Source organism: Heterodontus francisci, chromosome 15 (assembly GCF_036365525.1).
Source record: "Heterodontus francisci isolate sHetFra1 chromosome 15, sHetFra1.hap1, whole genome shotgun sequence".
Classification (NCBI taxonomy): domain Eukaryota; kingdom Metazoa; phylum Chordata; class Chondrichthyes; order Heterodontiformes; family Heterodontidae; genus Heterodontus; species Heterodontus francisci.
Genome location: NC_090385.1, coordinates 15,398,932 through 15,416,989, shown reverse-complemented (window position 1 = coordinate 15,416,989; position 18,058 = coordinate 15,398,932). Strand labels below are relative to the sequence as shown.

Below are 18,058 nucleotides of genomic sequence, written 5' to 3'. Positions count from 1 at the left end.
GTACTCAAAAGCCATGTCCCTGAGGTGAAAAGGCAGTGTGCTAGCCCACTTTAATTGCCCTTGGATAAATTTAATTTCACAGTAAAACATCCCAATTGCAATAAAAAAGACTATATCTGGAAATAACATGGTGCTGTACGATTGTATAAATGCTTAATGTGTTCATAAGCAATTCCCCTGTCTGCTATTTTAATACCTGCTTATTTTAAATGGTTACATGCTTCTGTTAAAATAATGGAAAGAGAAATTCAAACATGAATAAGCATTCAAACAATTGCATTACATAGTTACATTTACAGATTGGCAGCAGTTTTATGTTGTAGCAGAAACAAACCAGGGCAAACCTCGTCAGATTCATAACTGGGTGTTTTTGAAATTATTTATAAATTCTCTTTTCTTCGGTAAATTCTTCCTCCTTTCCTTTCTTACTGGTTAAGGGAACTCATGGTAGATTACAGTTCCACACATGGTAGGAATCCTCCCCATAGCTCCCCACATGATTATTGTTTAGCTAAGTCTGGGCAGGGAGTGTCTGGGAGGGACCATTAGATGAGGCCAATTATATCCTTGGCTGATGGCCACACATGTGCTTCCTATAGGCCTTGGAGAAGGTGCAATCGAGATTTGCCAGAATGCGACCAGAGACTTCATTTATGTGGAGAAAGTAGAGAAATTGGGATTGTTCTTCTTAGAGCACAGAAGGTTAAGGGGAGATTTCATCAAAGTGTTCAGAATTATGAAGGGTTTCGATAGGGTGAATAGGAAGAAACTATTTCCTAAGCCAGTTGGGTTGGTAACCAGAGGGTCACAGGTTTGAGATACTTGGCAAAAGAACCAGAGGGAAGATGAGGAAACAATTTTTAACGCAGTGAGTTTTTTATGATCTGGAATACACTGTCTGAATAAGTGGAGGAAGCAGATTCAGCAATAACTTTCGAAAGGGAGTTGGATAAATACTTGAAGGGGAACAAGTTGCAAGACTATGGGGAAAGAACAGGGAGTGAGACTAATTGGATAGCTCTTTCAAAGAGCCTGAAAAGGCACAATGGGCCGAATGGCCTCCTTCAGTGCTGTATAATTTTATAATTCTACATTTCTGGAAAGCCATCAGGACCTGGAACTAAGGGCAATTTCCCCATGCTTTGTCTGGACAAACTGTGGTCAACTACAGTGCCATTGGAGGCACCCCTTTGGCAACATTTCTCAAAACCATAACCAGGATCTTGTCAATATCAAGCTTTTTTTTTGCAAGGTTAAGGAAAATGCATATAACCGAAATCCCGAATATATAATTCAACTCCTAAAGGTGCTAACAACTTATATAAAATCTGTATTTTAAATAAGGGGTGAGCCACTCCAAATCAACTTGCTGTCATGTTGGAGGGTGTGCTGGATAAGAATGGCCACCTATAGGATCAAGAACCATTTCATTCCAGATTTCTTTTTTTTTTAGAAAAATTATATTTGATTTTTTTTTTCAAACTTCAATGTCATCAGAGATAAGGCCTCTTAAAAAACAAGACTACTGGGGCATGGCTTCCTTGTTATCATGAGCAACATTTCTCCCTCAAGCAATTCCAAAAACAAAGAATAACAGTACATGGAAGGACAGGGAACACAATTTAACTCAATTCTGGGGATCTTCCTGCACTGATGCACCAACAACAGGTCAAATTGAAATCTAAGTTTGCTTTTATCCCAAGACAGATTCCATATTGCTAAAGCATCATTTCAGTATCATGGCCTACTTGTCTAAATTACTGGGAAGGCTGATCGAAGTGAATTAATCAATGACATTATCTCCACTCAACACAACAGTCTCAAACACATCCCATAAAACCAATTTGAAAAATAGCCTTTGGTTTTGTAAAGAAAAAAATGACAACTGTGGCACAGCTTCCTCATTACATCACTTCCCAGGCAATATTTCTCCCTTAACCAACAACAAAAATGGAGAATAACAGCATGTGGAAGGCCAAAGAACAGAATTCAACTGAATTCTTGAGATTTGCCAGAACTCATGCAGCAATATCAGACCAAATTGAAATCTACTAGAATGCAATGCCTGAAAGGGCAGTGGAAGCAGATTCAATAGAAATTTTTAAAAGGGAATTGTATATATACTTCAATAATATAGCAGAAAAAAATTACCTTGGCTCTCCCTCATCGTCATTCAATCCATCTTCATCTTCTTCACTTCCACTATATTCATACTCCGTATCATCTAAGAACAAGGGAAAATGATGAAGCTTATGTGCAGTCACTGTATGATTGCTCCTTCAGAAACTGGAACAAATTCTTCTTTCAATTAAGTTTAGGTTTTAATAGGCTGTGTTAGAGAGTTCCATCTGCTATAAAGTGCTTGTGTTTTGGAGCAGGTGATGCTAAACTAGAGAGGCCTGTTGAATATGAAGAGGCAGCCTAAGATAGGCAAAGTAATTTCATAAAATATGTAAGTGAATAGCTGCTGGTAAATTAAATTCAATATGGATAAGTGTAAAGCATTGCACAAAGGAACAAAGGAAAAAGGGCTGAAAACGGACTTCACGAACAGCCCTAGTAGGTGAGAGCGAAGTTGAAAGAAATATGGAGGAATTTGTGGACTTGACATTTAGCATGCCCAGTTATTATCAAAACAAATAGAACGCTCTAGAGCAAAATCAATCGAATAAACCTTGGAGGATTTTCAGACTAAATTTGTGCAGTCTTCTGGTGAATCTGCACCTCAAGTAATCTGTCTGGTTTTAACCCAAGTAACACAAGGGAGCCATTCAAGCTGAAGGTGCATTGCAAAGAGCCAAGCAGCTGAACTCAGTATCAGAGGATTAAGTTACAGGAAAGACTGAAAAACCTTATGCTTCACATCCTTGAGACGATGCCTTATGTAAGTGTATAAGGAAGCAAACAGTATGGAAAAGGTAAATTCAGAGCAGTATTTCACTGCAAACTTTAACAGCAGGACAAGAAGCATAAATTCAAACTAACAAAGGCAACTTTAGGACTGAGACATCACTTCAGGGCCACTATGCTCCAACAGTTATGAGACAATTCCCAAAATAATAAACAATTGGAAGCCTAATCTGATGTTGCATTCAGAGAAAACTGTATTCGTTTTGTTCAATAATCCTACATATTTTGCTACAAACGACCATTTTCAAAAGTTAAATTAACAAGTTCTGTCACTGCAAAGTAATAATGTTGTATCTGACGAGCGGTCTTCCCTTTTAATTTGCGCTACACTGCTGCGCAATTCTATGAATGAAACAAGAGTTAGCCAATCTCTTCATAAGGACCAAAAACCAGGACTATGAAGGGGTAATTGTTTCAACTGTGTTGTCGATTGGGAGCTTTGCTTGCTGATAACACAGAACAGAAATTCAGACAAATACAACTTTCCAACAAATTGAGCATGCCCAAATTTACAACGTGTGCTAATGGCTGGGTGAAGCCAGAAAATTACGACTGCAGTGGTCAGGAACAATAGGTATTGGAACATAAGGAATTTTTTACCTTTCTCACCCTTCTTTTTCCTGGTTCTGTCTATATGATCTCTGAGCATAATGCGAACTTGCCGGTCATTCTGCTGATCACGGATAAATGAATGTTTTAATAGGGTTTCAGTGGAGCTTCGATGTAAGTAATTCTTCACCAGGCAATTTTCCACAAAATTAATAAATTTCTTCGACCTAAAATAAAATAAGTAAGGTTCAGTGATAATGGCATTATTATGTCAAATATATGAAGATCTTCTGCAAGTCCCCCTAGTTACTTGCCTCCTCAAAGACCTTAGGGAAACGATTGACCCAACAAAAATTTCTCAATGCTTAGTTGAGAAAATCTTCCATTCTTGCCATCTTATAGGTGGGAAATCCAGCAGGCGGGTCAAAGGCCATTTCACTCCATCTGTCATTGTAGTCTTCTCTCAACCAGGTCCCAACTGACATCATTTATAAGGACCCCATGTACATTCACCCTCAGAGATGCAAAATATACTATCCATTGGATCTGTCTGCTGATTAATACTTGTCTTTTGACAAATCCATCCTCTCAGGCCATGTTAAGTCATACTAATTTGGTATGTCTCTGTAATGTGTGGAAAAACCCAGAAAGAAGAAGATAGTTTGGTAGATACACTACCCACCCCCCACCACCGCCCCCCACCCAGTCATCTCCTCAAGCACTGCCAGGAGGTTTCCTTCTGTTCTCTAAAGTGAAAGTAGTCATTCAGTTAGTTACTGAAGCCATAGGGCAAAATGCAACAATTACTGAGACATGCTCCTGCAATTTACAAGGAGCAGGTCACATTGACCATTATAGCATCAAAGCCATACTTGTTGAGAATGTGATTCTGAAGAGGATAAAGGGCAGACTTGTGTGGTGTGTAGAGCATCATAGAAATTTACAGCACGGAAGGAGACCATTTGGCCCATCCTATTCATGCCAGCCAACAAGGAGCCACCCAGCCAAATCCCACGGTTCCAGCTCTTGGTCCGTAGCCTTGTAGTTTACAGCACATCAAGTGGATATTCAAGTACGTCTGAAATATTATGAGGGTTTCTGCTACTATGACTCTTTAAGGGAGTGAGTTCCAGATCCCCACCACCCTCTGGGTGAAAAGAATTTCCCCTCAAATCCCCTCTAAACCTCCTACCTCTTACCTAAATCTATGCCCCCAGTTATGGACCTTTCAACCAAGGAGAATAGGACCTTCCTATCTACTCTATCTAGATCCGTCATAATTTTATACAGTTCAGTTAGGTCACCCTCAGCCTCCTCTGTTCCAAATAAAACAACCCTAGCCTATCCAATCTTTCCTCATAACTAAAATTCTCCAGTCCAGGCAACATCCTCTCCTCTGTACCCTCTTTAATGCAGTCACTTCTTTCCTTTCGTGCAGTGACCAGAATTGCATGCAGTATCCAGCTGTGGCCTGGCTAGTGTTTTATGCAGTTCCAGCATAACCTCCCAGCTGTTATATTCTATGCCTCAGCTAATAAAGGCAAGTAATCCATATACCTTCTTGACCACCTTATCTACCTGCCCAGAAGGAACAAGAAGAAAAATGAAGACCCAGCCTAGATCTCTCGTTCTTCCTCATTTGTTCAACCTCTATAAATAAATAGTAATGTCCCAAAGTTTTCTGGTGGGTATACCCAAAGTCTTTTTTTCCCCATAAAAAATAAATTATTGTTCAGCTTGGTATGTCATTTTGGTTTTACTTACACAGAAAGCCAACACTCAATTTACAGCAAGAATCTGATACATTCTTTCAATAAAAGCTTACAATTTCTTTAGATTAAATGGAATCAAGATTCAATTTTTGCAGTAAACCATGGAAGGCATCCAATGAGTGTGTTGGCAAGCTGCCACACAAAGGGCTAAATTTTGTGCCAATGGCGGGACTCCTGACACTGGGCCAAAAAGACGTGGGGAAGCCCATCTTAGCCATTTGGAGCCCCTCTTCTCCGTCATAATTCCACGGCGCTGGGCCAATTAACAGCCCAGCGCCAAGATCCCCGTCCCTTTAAAGATGGGGACCCCGCCTTCAAGGGCTGTCAGCCAATCACAGGGCCGGCAGCTCCATAGTATTGGCAGTGCCCCTGGGAGCAACCTCCCTGCTGGCTGCTCACTGCAGAGGCCTTGGTCCCAGGCCCAGCGCGGGAGACCCAGGCCTCAGGTAAATGAGGCAGGGTCACTGGGGCCAATCTGGCAGGCCCTGAGGGGGAGGGGGGGGTGGCCATTTTGTGCAGGGGGAGCGGTTTCCAGCAAGGTGGCTTGTTTGATGTTGGGGGCCCTCCGTAGGCCACAGATTGCCCATAGAGGAGACACCCCTCAAGTCAGCAGGGAGTCTGCCTCGTTTTATTGAGTGACCTCCCCACGTGCGAGTGGCCCGCCCAGAAGAGGAGCTTAAGTGGCTGTTGATAAGCTTCTTAAGGGCCTCAAGTTGGCTCTGGGCAGGAGACTGTCTTCAGCCTATCTCGCCCCGACAAAATTGCATTGCAATGGGAAGGTGATGGGCCCTCGACTGCCCTGCCTCCTGTCACAATTCTCTGCGCCCTCCCACCTCCAAACCCATCTTAGGGGGGCCCATAAAATTCAGCCCAAAGGGTGCAGATCACAAGCTGTTTGTGACAAAATAGGGGCTAGCAAAGTAAGACATTTTAGTGGAAGAAACTAAAGAGCAAATCAACCTAACTGTTCAAAATGGAACCTGATTCAAATCTCAAGTGAGAATCAGCTTTCAATTTGTTGACACAACTGTTAATCCTGCCAAAGTCAGGAGATAAACAAAGACAGCAATAACAACTTATATTTATATATTAACTTTAATATAATAAAACAACCCAATGTGCTTCACACGTATGTTATAAAGCAAAATTAGACACCAGGCCATATAAGGCTATTGTAGTTCAGGTGACTAAAAGCTTCATCAAAGAGATAAGTTTGAAGGAATGTCTTAAAGGAGGAAAGAGAGGAAATTTCAGTGCTTAGGACCTAGGCAGCTGAAGGAACAGCCACTAATGGTGGAGCGATTAAAATTGGGGACGCTCAAGGAGCCAGAATTAATGAGTGCTACTCACCCCTCTGCGGGTGACTCAGGCAGAGGCACAGAGGCGATAGAACCAATGCCACCCGCTCACTAGGACAGCTACTGAGCAGGCCATTGGGCTTCTGAAGATGTGATTCCGATGCTTGGACCAGTCGGGTGGCAACCTCCAGTGCCCTCCTGCCAGGCTGTCGGTCATTATGGTGGTCTGCTGCACTCTCCATAACATGGCCCTCCAGATTGGTTTGGACCTTGAGGACAGTGAGGACCTGGAAGCAGACAGCTCATTGGAGGAGGAGCAGGAACAGGCAGAGAGAGGTGATGTTGAACAGAGAGGCGCCCCTGCTTCACCACAAGGTGGCCTTCACCTGCCATCCTTCGGGAAGATGACTTCCCTCCTCTCCATCACAGTCTCCAACATTTGATCCAGCTGGACATCGATGATGTGAGGGGCAGCCCTGCCCCGGGTGCCAGGCCTCGACCTGTCCTGTGACATCTCGCTTCCCTCTGGCACTGTGGAAGACTTTGGCTCAATCAGCAGCTTTATCCCTTCGGACAACCAGCAGCCTCAGTGATGGCTGCTGTGGGGAGTCTAAATCAGTCCCCACTTCATCTGAACCCACTTCCATTCCTGCCCCCACTGCCTCTAATTGGACAGGAAACCCATCTTCACATCAATTAAGGGCTCAGTCCTACAGAAGGCGAGTTTCCTGCCCCCGTGACCCAAATTCAACCCAGAGAAACTAGTAGGGAAATCAAGAACGACGGGACATAATCTTAAAGTGCAGCAAGGCCATTTAGAAAGGAAATTAGGAAGTACTTGTTTGCACATAAGGTGGTAGCAATCTGGAACTCCCTCCTCCAAAAAGGAATACTAACACAATTGGAGTTTTCAAGACTGAGATTGCTAGATTTTTTATTGGGTGAGGGTATCAAGGGATATGGAGCAAAGGAGGGTAAGTTGAGTTAAGATACAGATCTGCCATGATCTAATTGAATGGTGGAACAGGCTCGAGGGGCTGAATGGCTGTTTACTTTGTCTATGTTCCTATCTCTGTACAGAAATTACCATGATATGGTAGTTATGGTATGGATACTGAACACATTTGTGTCAATTCTCTCCCTCTGCTATTTTAATTGAGACATTGATTTAAAAGAAACAGCTCAATATCTCTGTTAAAACGATAGAGAGAAGCATTTGTTATGAACTCTTCAAGCATTTGAATGATAAAATTGTCGACACTATCTTGCATATTTTATTATTAAGTCATGTTATCAGACAAGGTTTATTTTTTGCCAGAGAAATGTCTTGTTTACTGCATTTTAAAATACAAGTATAAATCTCAGTCTAAATAACATTTGATAGTTGAAGCCCATGATTTAATTTAGGTTTCTTATTAAAGTCACAAAAAAAATGACTATCCTTAAACGTACCGTACTACATAATTAATACGATAAATCTGCACATCATCTTAAACTTCTAAATTTAGATTAGTCTAGCTCTAAAGTTTATGATTCATAACTATAAAAAATGCTACAGTAATTTTAAAAAATCATTAAGAAAGATACTCAGGCATAAAAATTTCCCCAAGGCAAACTCTAATTACATTTTCAAAAGAGGAAGCGAGGCCTAGTTTGTACCTCAACATCTTTACAGAAGTTGATGATTACAGTAAAAATGGAACAGACTCACTGGAAAAAACAGAAGTGTGCCTTAACCAGCCTCAAAAAATTGTATTAACTGTCCATCAGCTAAAGCAAGAAAGAAAGCTTGTAATTATATAGCACCTTTCAAGATCTCAAGATGTCTCAAAGCACTTTACAGCCAATGAAGTACTGTTGCAATGTAGGGCTATGCGGCAGCTAACATAGGCACAACAAAGTCTCACAAACAGTAACGTGATCACGAACAGATAATCTGTTTAAGTGATGTTGGTTAAGTGACAACAATTGACCAGGACACTGGGGAGAAATAAAATGGATGTGCTGAAGACCTTCTTCCAGAAAGGGGTGTATCAGGTGGAACAAACCCATATCAAATAAATGGCTTCAGCATGTGCGAGAAGCTGTGTCGATTTTCAGTCAGGTTGTGACATGGCACATCAGGGTGAAGCAATATTTTATTCGTCATGGCTCAATTCTACTGCATCTTTTAACCATGAAGCAGCTTTGCACCTCAAACGATATTCATTTTTGTCTTCTCACTTACAATTAATTTAGACTCGTCAACAGATGCAGCACCAGACTGTAAAATGTCAAATGGAGTGCCGGAGTTAAAGGTGACAGTGGCAGTGACTAATCTAGCCACATTTTCAATGCGTCACTGACGTATGGGTTGTAACTGAGCAACCTGAGATAGTAACTGATTTCAGCTGCCCATAATGGAAAGGACAAATAGCACATCTATGAACAACTTCCTACTTTAAATTCAGTAGCGATGACCTTTCTTTAAGGTAAGTAATAGCTCAAAAAAGCTATTAATTTCAAGAAAACTATTCTACAGTTATTCCAGCAAAAAATAATGCATCATTGGGAAAGTCAGGCTTGCGTGGCAGTCAGCATAAATGATAAAAGAAGGCAAAGAACCTCCATGTATATAAAGGCCTATCATGTCCTCAGGATGTTTCAAAGTGTTTTACATCCAGTGAATAACTTTTGAACTTGCAACTATTGGTGTTATCCAAGCAATTGCAGCATCCAATTGGGCATGACAAGGTCCCAGAAAATAAGACAAAAGAATAGTTCCTCTGTTTTCTTTTATTGATGCTGTTGGTTAGGGGAGGAAATTTGGCGAGGACACCCAGGAGATATCCCTGGTCTAATGGGATCATTCCTATCTGTCTGACTAGGCAGATCAGACAGTAATTTAAGTTCTCCTTTGAAGGTGGGCAACTCCAACAATGCAGCACCCCTCAGAGCTGCCCTGATTTGTCAACTTAGGTTATGGAGTTGGGCTTCAGCCCGTATTCTTTGAACACAAAAGCAATCGTGTGATCAAGGCAATCAAACTGAGCCAAGTTGACACTTAATGGGTAGATTTTTCCAGGTTATATGCATCCTATGATAACCATCAATCTTGAGTGTGGTTTGTAGTCAGTCACTAAAAATTCCTGTCCAATGTTAGAGCTAAAGATTTAGTTGGCTGAAGATTGACAGGTACAATGGGTTAGGCACTGATCTTTCACCCTTGGGATAGGGTGAAAGTTTCTCTCTCTACTGAACGCAAGGCTCCTATTTGAAATGAATCTGGGCATTATCACTTCAGTCCTAAGTTGGTGTGGGTCCAACACATGGAGTGCACTCAAATTTGACACAGATTGGCTGTCTCACTGAGGCCATAGATGGCAGGGTTAGGAAAAAGATGCAGTCAGGCTTGCACTGATGAGCATGGGGCTGAAACACATTGTTAAATCAGAGCATTTAACCATTTAAAAAAAATTGGATGATCACTGTCACTAAAATAACAGAGGAAGAAATTTCAGAGGAATGTGTTGATCCTTTGCACACTTAAGAACATAAGAAATAGCAGAAGTAGGCCATTTGGCCGTTCAAGCCCATTCCAGTTATAACCCACGGTGTGATATCAGGGACTTGGCTTACTTTGTTTCTTAGGCAAAATTAGCAGATTGGGTGCTTTACAGCCAGCCCGCAATTCACTATAGGAAAAGGAATAGGCCATTCAGCCCCTCGAGCCTGTTGCACCATTCATGACTGATCTGTATCAAAACTCCATCTACCTGCCTAGGTTCCAGATATCCTTAATACCCTTGCCTAACAAAAGCCTATCGATCTCTGTTAAAACTTTCAGTTGACCCCCAGCCTCATTAGCCTTTTGGGAAGAGAGTTTTAGATTTTGACTACATTATCTGTGAAGAAGTGCTAATTTCAAGGTTATGGGCCCATTAACAACACATGATTCATTTCTACTCCAAAGTAATATCTGTTCACTAACATGATCTTACCATTTTTTTGATTTCAACTTGGGGGGAGAATTTCGTGGAATGAGAAAAAGTGCTCTCATAGGATGCATATCACAGAGCGCTGGAAAAGAAAAGACGGATGGATTTTTACAAGTGAAGGAACAACAAACATGATTAATGACTTTTCTAATGTGACAAATAATTCAAAAACCTACTAAGTACTGCTGGTGAACATATGGATGCAAACTGTTATCAGGATCAGTCAATGACACTAAGAATAAGTTTTATTACATACAAAATGGAATTCATTTCATGACAGTCCAATGTGATGTTAAACAAGAACTGAAGTACTGCTTGCGATGCTATCGTCAACGGATCTGTCCTAACAGAAACCTTTAAGATTATGAAAGGGGTTGAAAGGGTAGACATAAAGAGGATGTTTCCATTTGTGGGGGAGTCCAAAAGTAGGGGCTAGAAGTATAAGATAGTTACTTAGGAATCCAATAGGGAATTCAGGAGAAATTTCTTTACTCAAAGAGTGGTGAGAATGCTGAACTCTCAACCACAGGGAGCAGTTGAGGTGAATAGCATTGATACATTTAAGGTAGATAAGTACATGCAGGAGAAAGGAATAGAAGGTAGGGTGAGGTGAAAAGGAGTGAGAGGAGCCTCGTGTGGAGTATAAATGCCAGCATGGACCAGTTGGGCCAAATGGCCTGTTTTTGTACTATACATTCTGTGTAATTCTAATATGGACATTATAAATCCATGAAAACCTTTCAACAACCCACACGAGCTCTTAATTGCCTAACAGCCATTAATACAGCCTGAAAAATGCTACTTACGAGGGGCCCCTTCTGCCATTTCAATCGCCGTGATTCCCAATGACCACACATCACTCTGTAGGTAAAGAAATAATATAGTGAATGGTAAGTCAAACATTTTAATTAGGAGCAAAATGTTCGAACTGAAGGACAAGTGGAGGCCATCATTACAAAGCAATTAACACACTACTCCCCTCAGTCATGGAGACTGAGCTGACTAAATTGTGAACACTCAGATGTCAATCACTGTGAATCCAGGAGGTGCACTTGAACAAAATGGGAATACCCCAACATTCCAGGCAATCCAATTCAGTCTCCAGGTGCTGAAGATGACTGGGGTTTAAGATCTAGCATCTGAATGAGAGTCGAACTACAATGTCATCCAAAACATTATTGTCAGTAACTTGAAGATGTATGTTTTACTGTAAAGTGTTTAATAAAACACTGAAGTCACATTATTTTTTTTGGTTTCTTAAGTTCTGATTAGGAGGAGTTGAAGATTATGAAGGCATTTGACATAGTATATAAGAAAAGGTCTACACTGGCTGGAGGGTCAGTAACCAGTGGCCACAGATTAAAGATAATTGGCAAAAGAACCATAGAGAGATGAGAATGTTCTTCTTTGATGCAGAAAGTTGTTGTGCACTGGCTGAAAGGGTGATGGATGCAGATTTGATAATAACATTCAAAAGGAAATTGGATAAATTCTTGAAAAGTGAAATATGCCGGGCTTATGGGGAAAGAGCAGTAGAGTGAAACCAATTGTATAATTCACTCAAAGTACTGCCCTAAGCACGATGGGCTGAATGGCTTTCCGTGCTGTTTGACTCCGTGACTATATGATTGTCTTTATTTACTAGCTGCACACTTTGGTTTATTTTCTGACTTAGTCACAAGACGTTTTCCAAAATCAATCGTATTTGCAACTTATTATAAAAACATTTCCAGTAACAACCAAAAAAGCCAAAACTGCTGTCACCTAATTTCAAGAAAACATACTTAAGTGCATGACGATACTGGTTCTCAAATCAAAGCACAAGGGGTGCTGGCTTATAGACAATAGGTCATATTTACGTTCCCTGCTTACAACTGATTTCCGAACATTCAAACTGACATTCAGTCCTGGCAGATTTTGAGTATCGTGAAAATTTCGTCAACAAAGCTCACAGGCAAAATTGAGAAAATATAAGCGAGTTGGAATAAAATGGTGTGATTCAACACTATTAAAAAAAGGACTTGCATTTATATAATGTTTTCTGCAACCTCAGGACATCTTAAACCACTTTACAGCCAATAAAATACTTTTGAAGTGTTGTCACTATTTTAATATAGGAAACATGGCATAAAATTTGTGCACAGCAAGCTCCCATAAACAACTGTGATAATGACCAGATAAACCTTGGTTTAATGTTTCATCTGAAAGATGGGTGTATCCGCTTTATGAGGTGTCAGTCAAACATGGCTGTCATTCAGATTGTGTGCACTAAATTATCTACTGCAGAATTGGTTATGTTTATAATGAAATCATAATGAGTGCAAGTGAGCTAATTATGAATCCCAGAAGGACAAGTTAAATCGTCTGTACGCCCTTAGACTATTCCAGATTTGGTAAATTTCTGAGAACTTTAATGTGCTATGTTGCAATAACTCTTCAATAGGAACTTTCAGTTAGCAAAAACAGATCAAAAACATAAATACAAAAATGTGCCTACGCACATATTTTAATATTTCGAGTAGAAACATATACATTCCATTTGTACCAGGAATGACGGCAATGTAGGGGGCAATTTTAACCAACCCCACCTTGTGTGAATGGGTTTCCTACATAGTAAACGTGACCTTGAAAAACATATCACCTCACTCCTGGTCCATTGCCACCCACCGCCACTTTAACTGGCCTTGGTTTTACGCAGTCAGGCAGCAGCTTCATTAATACATGCAGATTGGGGTTCTATGACCCAAATTTCTTCTCTCCGAGGGTCGTGAGTCTTTGGATCTCTCTTCCTCAAAAGGCAGTGGAAGCAGAGTCTTTAAATATTTTTGGGCAGAGGTAGATAGATTATTGATAAGCAAGGGGGTGGAAGGTTATTGGGGGTAGGCGAGGTTACAATCAGATCAGCCATGATCATATTGAATGGCAGAGCAGGTTCGAGGGGCCTACTCCTGCTCCTAATTCATATGTTTGTATGTCCATACGTAATGGGAAATGGAAGGTATGATGCAATCCATGACACTCCCAACATTCATTTTCATGTACAGAAACTCTTGGGCAGTGCTAAGTCCATGGTTTTCTGATAGGCACAGGCCAGCAGGGAAAACTCACCGTCAGCAACTCGAGCTTGAATCTTCACCCTGACATCTATAGTTGCAAGCTCCTCCTTCAGTACAAAAATTAAACAGCTTCTTCATATGTTGTGCATATGATGAGCTAAATTATTCTGCTCACTAAATTATTACTTCAACGGAATAAAATCAAGGGCACATGTGGGGGCACTTATTCATTCTATCACTCTTTTCTTCCACAATCCCATGCACCACAAAGCATAAACCTTAGGTTTTACATTTTTCTCTTGTGATTCATTATTTAAGCAATGATATATAAGCAGTCTAGTTTTATTCCTTTGCTCATCTCTTTCTCCTCAATGAGAACGGATGTAGAAGAAAAACAAAGTAAGTATGTTGGCCTATAATACTGCTGAGTTTTTAAAATGATCTTCTTTCCAACTTTTTCCCTTGCTTACTTTTCCTTAAGGCAATCACTCTTTGCTGAAGCATTGCTCCACAGATGTTGGTTGCCCTCTGAATGTCATCCACTATTCATGTGCAGGCCTTGGTGGCACGTAACCTCTTGCCCTAACGTCATGGATTTGCTTGAAATAGTGTGACACAGTTATCTTTCCTATACTGTTCTATGATGTCCCCTCACAGTTCCCTGATTTTAACAACAACTTGCATTTATATAGCATCATTAAAAAATCATGGGTGCTTCACAGAAGGCAGATCAAAATTGGATTCCTTGCCTATGGAAGTGAGATCAGGAGAGGTGAGCCAAAGTGTCACGAAACTGTTTTAATCCGAGGAGAAAATAAATACAATGTGCCTTTAAGACACTGTTTAAAAACAGTGTGCCTTTAAAAACTAAGAGGCACAGTGTGCCAGCTGCACTGGTTACCTAGGCGACAAAAGAAGAGTGAGGAGGCCACAAGGTATAATGTTTCAATTTAACTGTGTGGAAATACCAGCTAAAACCAGTTTTTGGGAGACACTAATGAAGTGTGCTTACTGAAGGAAAGAGCTGTCTATTTCTCTCAGAAGAAATTCTACAATGAGTTACAGGCCATGTTAATTGCCTAAGGAGGAAAAAGCTCTTTGAAGAGATCATTTGTACTGCTGTATTACTTCCAAATCTAAGAAGTCTGCTTCAACATTGAGTCTCTCTTGACTGATTGTGTTTTCTGGAATTCGCAGTAAGGTTTCGACTGAGAGACTGTTGGTTTTATAATTCAAGTGGACTCATTGCTATACTCCTTCTTTAAATAACTGTGTGACGCCTGCTCCAGCTGAAGTGCTTTGAATGCCTATCAAGAAAAGTCTGTTTCTTGAAATCCGCCTGGAGACTTCAAATGGCATTTGATTATTTTTACACTAGGATACCTCACCCATCAGGAACGTAACCCACAAAGACCTACAATAACCCAATTATTTATTTATTCTGAAGAAACAGCTAATTTTTAAAAACATCATTAAAAAAAAAATGGTTAACTGTTGATTTTTGAGTATATGGCCGGAATTTTACACCACCCCAGAGAGCCGGATGGTTCTCCGCTCCCGCTTCCCGAACCACCCCAAGGACCCAAGCCGTTTCCCTTCCCCCCCAAATGACCACCCTTGTCTCGCCGGGGCACGACCAATTACCCTCAGCGAGGCAACCCAAACTTACCTGCAGTCCTGTCTCCATGTCCTCGACTGCACTGCAGTCCCAGCAGTGGCCACTGCTCCCGATGGTGCTGCTGGGACTAAGAGCTGCCAGCCCGATGGTTGGCCGGCAGCTCAATGAGGCGGGAACTCCTCCCTCAAGTGGCTGGAAGTCCTGCCTCAGAACAATTAAAGCCCAGGGACCCGTAAAATGCGGGATGGATCCCCGGGCTAGGCAGAAGCAGGTTCGCCACCGACCTTTACGTCAGTGGCCAGCTCCCGTCCGCCCGACGTAAAATCCAGCCCTATGTGTGTGAATGGGGGAAGTTAGGTTAAATAAGAAGTTATAAGGTCTTTAGACATAGGTTTATCTTAATAATGTTTAAGATTTAGTTTTTAATAAATAGCTAATCTGTTGTTGTCTAAAGATACTTGGTTTGGTCTGTTTTATTCTGGGGGTTACTACAGCATTTAATTTGGCTGTTTTCCAGTTGGGTGGGAAAACATCAGTAATATGCTGTGACTTGTGGAGTGATGGTACTGAATTGACAGTGCATTGCTCCCACCTCGGTTGTAACAAAAGCTTGGCCAAAGAAATGTTAAGCACAGCGCCTACAAAATACCCTTTGTCCTTCAATTTCACCCTTGGGCATGGCACGTTCCAAAGAACAGTGCAGAAGAAAATGTACATCCTGAAGTGGTGAAAAATCCTACTGTTGCAGCCCATCTCTCCAGATTTATATGTTGTCCACTCAGTTACAAGTGTTCAGAGGCTACAGGCTGGTGTGTTGGTGTGTTTCTTCCATTTTTCATGTCTTTGTGCACATTACACATTACCATTGATTGGAAGTTGAACAGATGCTGGCACAAGCTCTGCACAAGAACAGCCAATTTCAGTCCACCACTGTCCTGAACCTAAGGCTCTGAATCCATAACCATTTCACAGGTTTATAATACATTTTAATGGTGTGGTACTAAACCTATAATAGTAAGTTCTGCATGTTGAATGTACTGGAACAGATCACAATAATACATTATTGGTGCCAGCCTATCCCCTGAAATCATTTTTCTGTCAGATTTAATCAAAAAGTTCCCCTGGGAATGTTATTCAATCCATTCTCTTTCTGTCACAGTCTGTAAAAATCAGATTCCGCTCTAACCCTGCTATCCCATGAAACATCCATATTTTATCTTGTGCTTATTGCATCAGAACTATCCCTGTCAATTTCTGAATGTTTGGCCAGATTATCCATGAATTACAATTTGTCATTTCTTTGAAGGAGGATTGTGTGAAACTTGGTGAATTTGAAACTTTAGCAATGTATTATAAATATTATCATGCACAGAATTGCTCAGAAAACAATATTTCAAATTATAAAGTTATGGTGAGACTGTCTAGCTTCAGATAAGACGTTAAACCTTGGCACTGTCTACTGTCTCAGGTGGACAGAAAAGATCCCATGGCACTATTTCAAAGAAGAGTGGGGGAGTTCTGGCCAATACTTATCCCTCAACTAACATCACTAAATCATCAAAACTGGGAAAAGTTAGAAGTTTTAAGTAGGTCAAATGGAGAGGGTGGAAAAAGGACAAAAGGGAAGATCTGTGATAGGGCGGAAGACAGAAGACATTAAATGACAAAAGAGTTGGGGGCAGAGCCAAAGGGAGTGGCACTGGGACAAGTCAAGAGACGAAAGATGTGCCCAGAGGAGGTATCAATGCCAGAAAAATGAACAGCTGCTGTGCAAAAAGCAAAACAGGAAAAAAAAACAAGATTAAGACCAAAACAATCAAAGAAAGGAATCAAAATGGGGGCAGAGATTATGGTCTGAAATTGTTGAACTCAATATTGATTCCAGAAGGCTATAAAATGGCTCATCAAAAGATGAGGTGCTGTTCCTCGAGCTTGCCTAGAGCTTCATTGAAACACTGTAGTAGGCCAAGGACTGAGAGGTCAGCATGAGAGCAAAGTGGAGAATTAAAATGGCAGGTGACCAGTAGCTCAGGATCACACTTGACAGGAGGTGTTCCGCAAAGCAGTCACCCAATCTGTGTTTGGTTTCCCCAATGTAGAGCAGTAAATACAATATACTAAGTTGAAAGAAGTACATGTAAATCGTTGTTTTACCTGGAAGGAGTGTTTGGGGCCTTGGATGGTGAGGACAGAGGAGGTAAGGGCAAATGTTGCATATTCTGTGTTTGCATTAAAAGGTGTCATGGGAAGGGGAGGGGTTGTTGGGGGTGATAGAGGAGTGGACCAGGGTGTTGCAGAGTGAATAATCCCTTTGGAATGCTGAAAGGGATGGGGGAGGGTGGTGGAAGATGTGTTTGGTGGTGGTGAAAATGGCAGAGGATAATCTGTTTAGTATGGAGGTTGGTGGGATAGAAGGTAAATACAAGGGGAACCCGATTGTGGTTCTGGAAGTGAGGGGAAGGGGTGAGAGCAGAAGTGCGGGGAATGGATCAGACACCATCGAAGGCCCTGTTAACCATGGTGGTGGACAATCCTCGGTTGAGGAAAACGGAAGACATATTGGAAGCGTGAGTATGGAAGGTTGCATCAGAACAGATGTGACGGAGATGGAGAAACTGGGAGAAGGGAATGGAGTCCTTACAGGAAGCATGATTCTCTAAGGTTGGCACATTTTTATAGAAACCATTTTGTGTTTAAGTTTCACAGTTTTCCGTTAGCTGTGACAGTAGCTGGCGGGAACAGCACAGACCTCACACAAAGCAAGGAGGAGACTGATTTGTGAATTTTAGCAACTAAACCACCTGGAATGAATTCAAACTTGATTGCAGCAAGGCTAGCCAGCAAGCTCTGAGCCAACATCATTTCAATTCATGAGAAT

At 41.2% G+C, this 18,058-nt stretch overlaps 1 protein-coding gene across 7 annotated transcripts in view; it reads right to left on the bottom strand.

The window, feature by feature from the left end:
* The window catches only part of si:zfos-2326c3.2 (mitogen-activated protein kinase kinase kinase kinase 4), a 337,746-nt gene that overhangs the window by 177,458 nt on the left and 142,230 nt on the right, over positions 1 to 18,058 (bottom strand). For all 7 annotated transcript variants that reach the window (XM_068047141.1, XM_068047135.1, XM_068047137.1 and 4 more), the window contains 4 exons: positions 11,313 to 11,367; positions 10,510 to 10,588; positions 3,511 to 3,686; positions 2,152 to 2,224 (listed from right to left, as the gene is read on the bottom strand). In XM_068047141.1, coding sequence (XP_067903242.1) covers positions 2,152 to 2,224; positions 3,511 to 3,686; positions 10,510 to 10,588; positions 11,313 to 11,367 — 383 coding nt within the window. The remainder of the gene's footprint in view (positions 1 to 2,151; positions 2,225 to 3,510; positions 3,687 to 10,509; positions 10,589 to 11,312; positions 11,368 to 18,058) is intronic.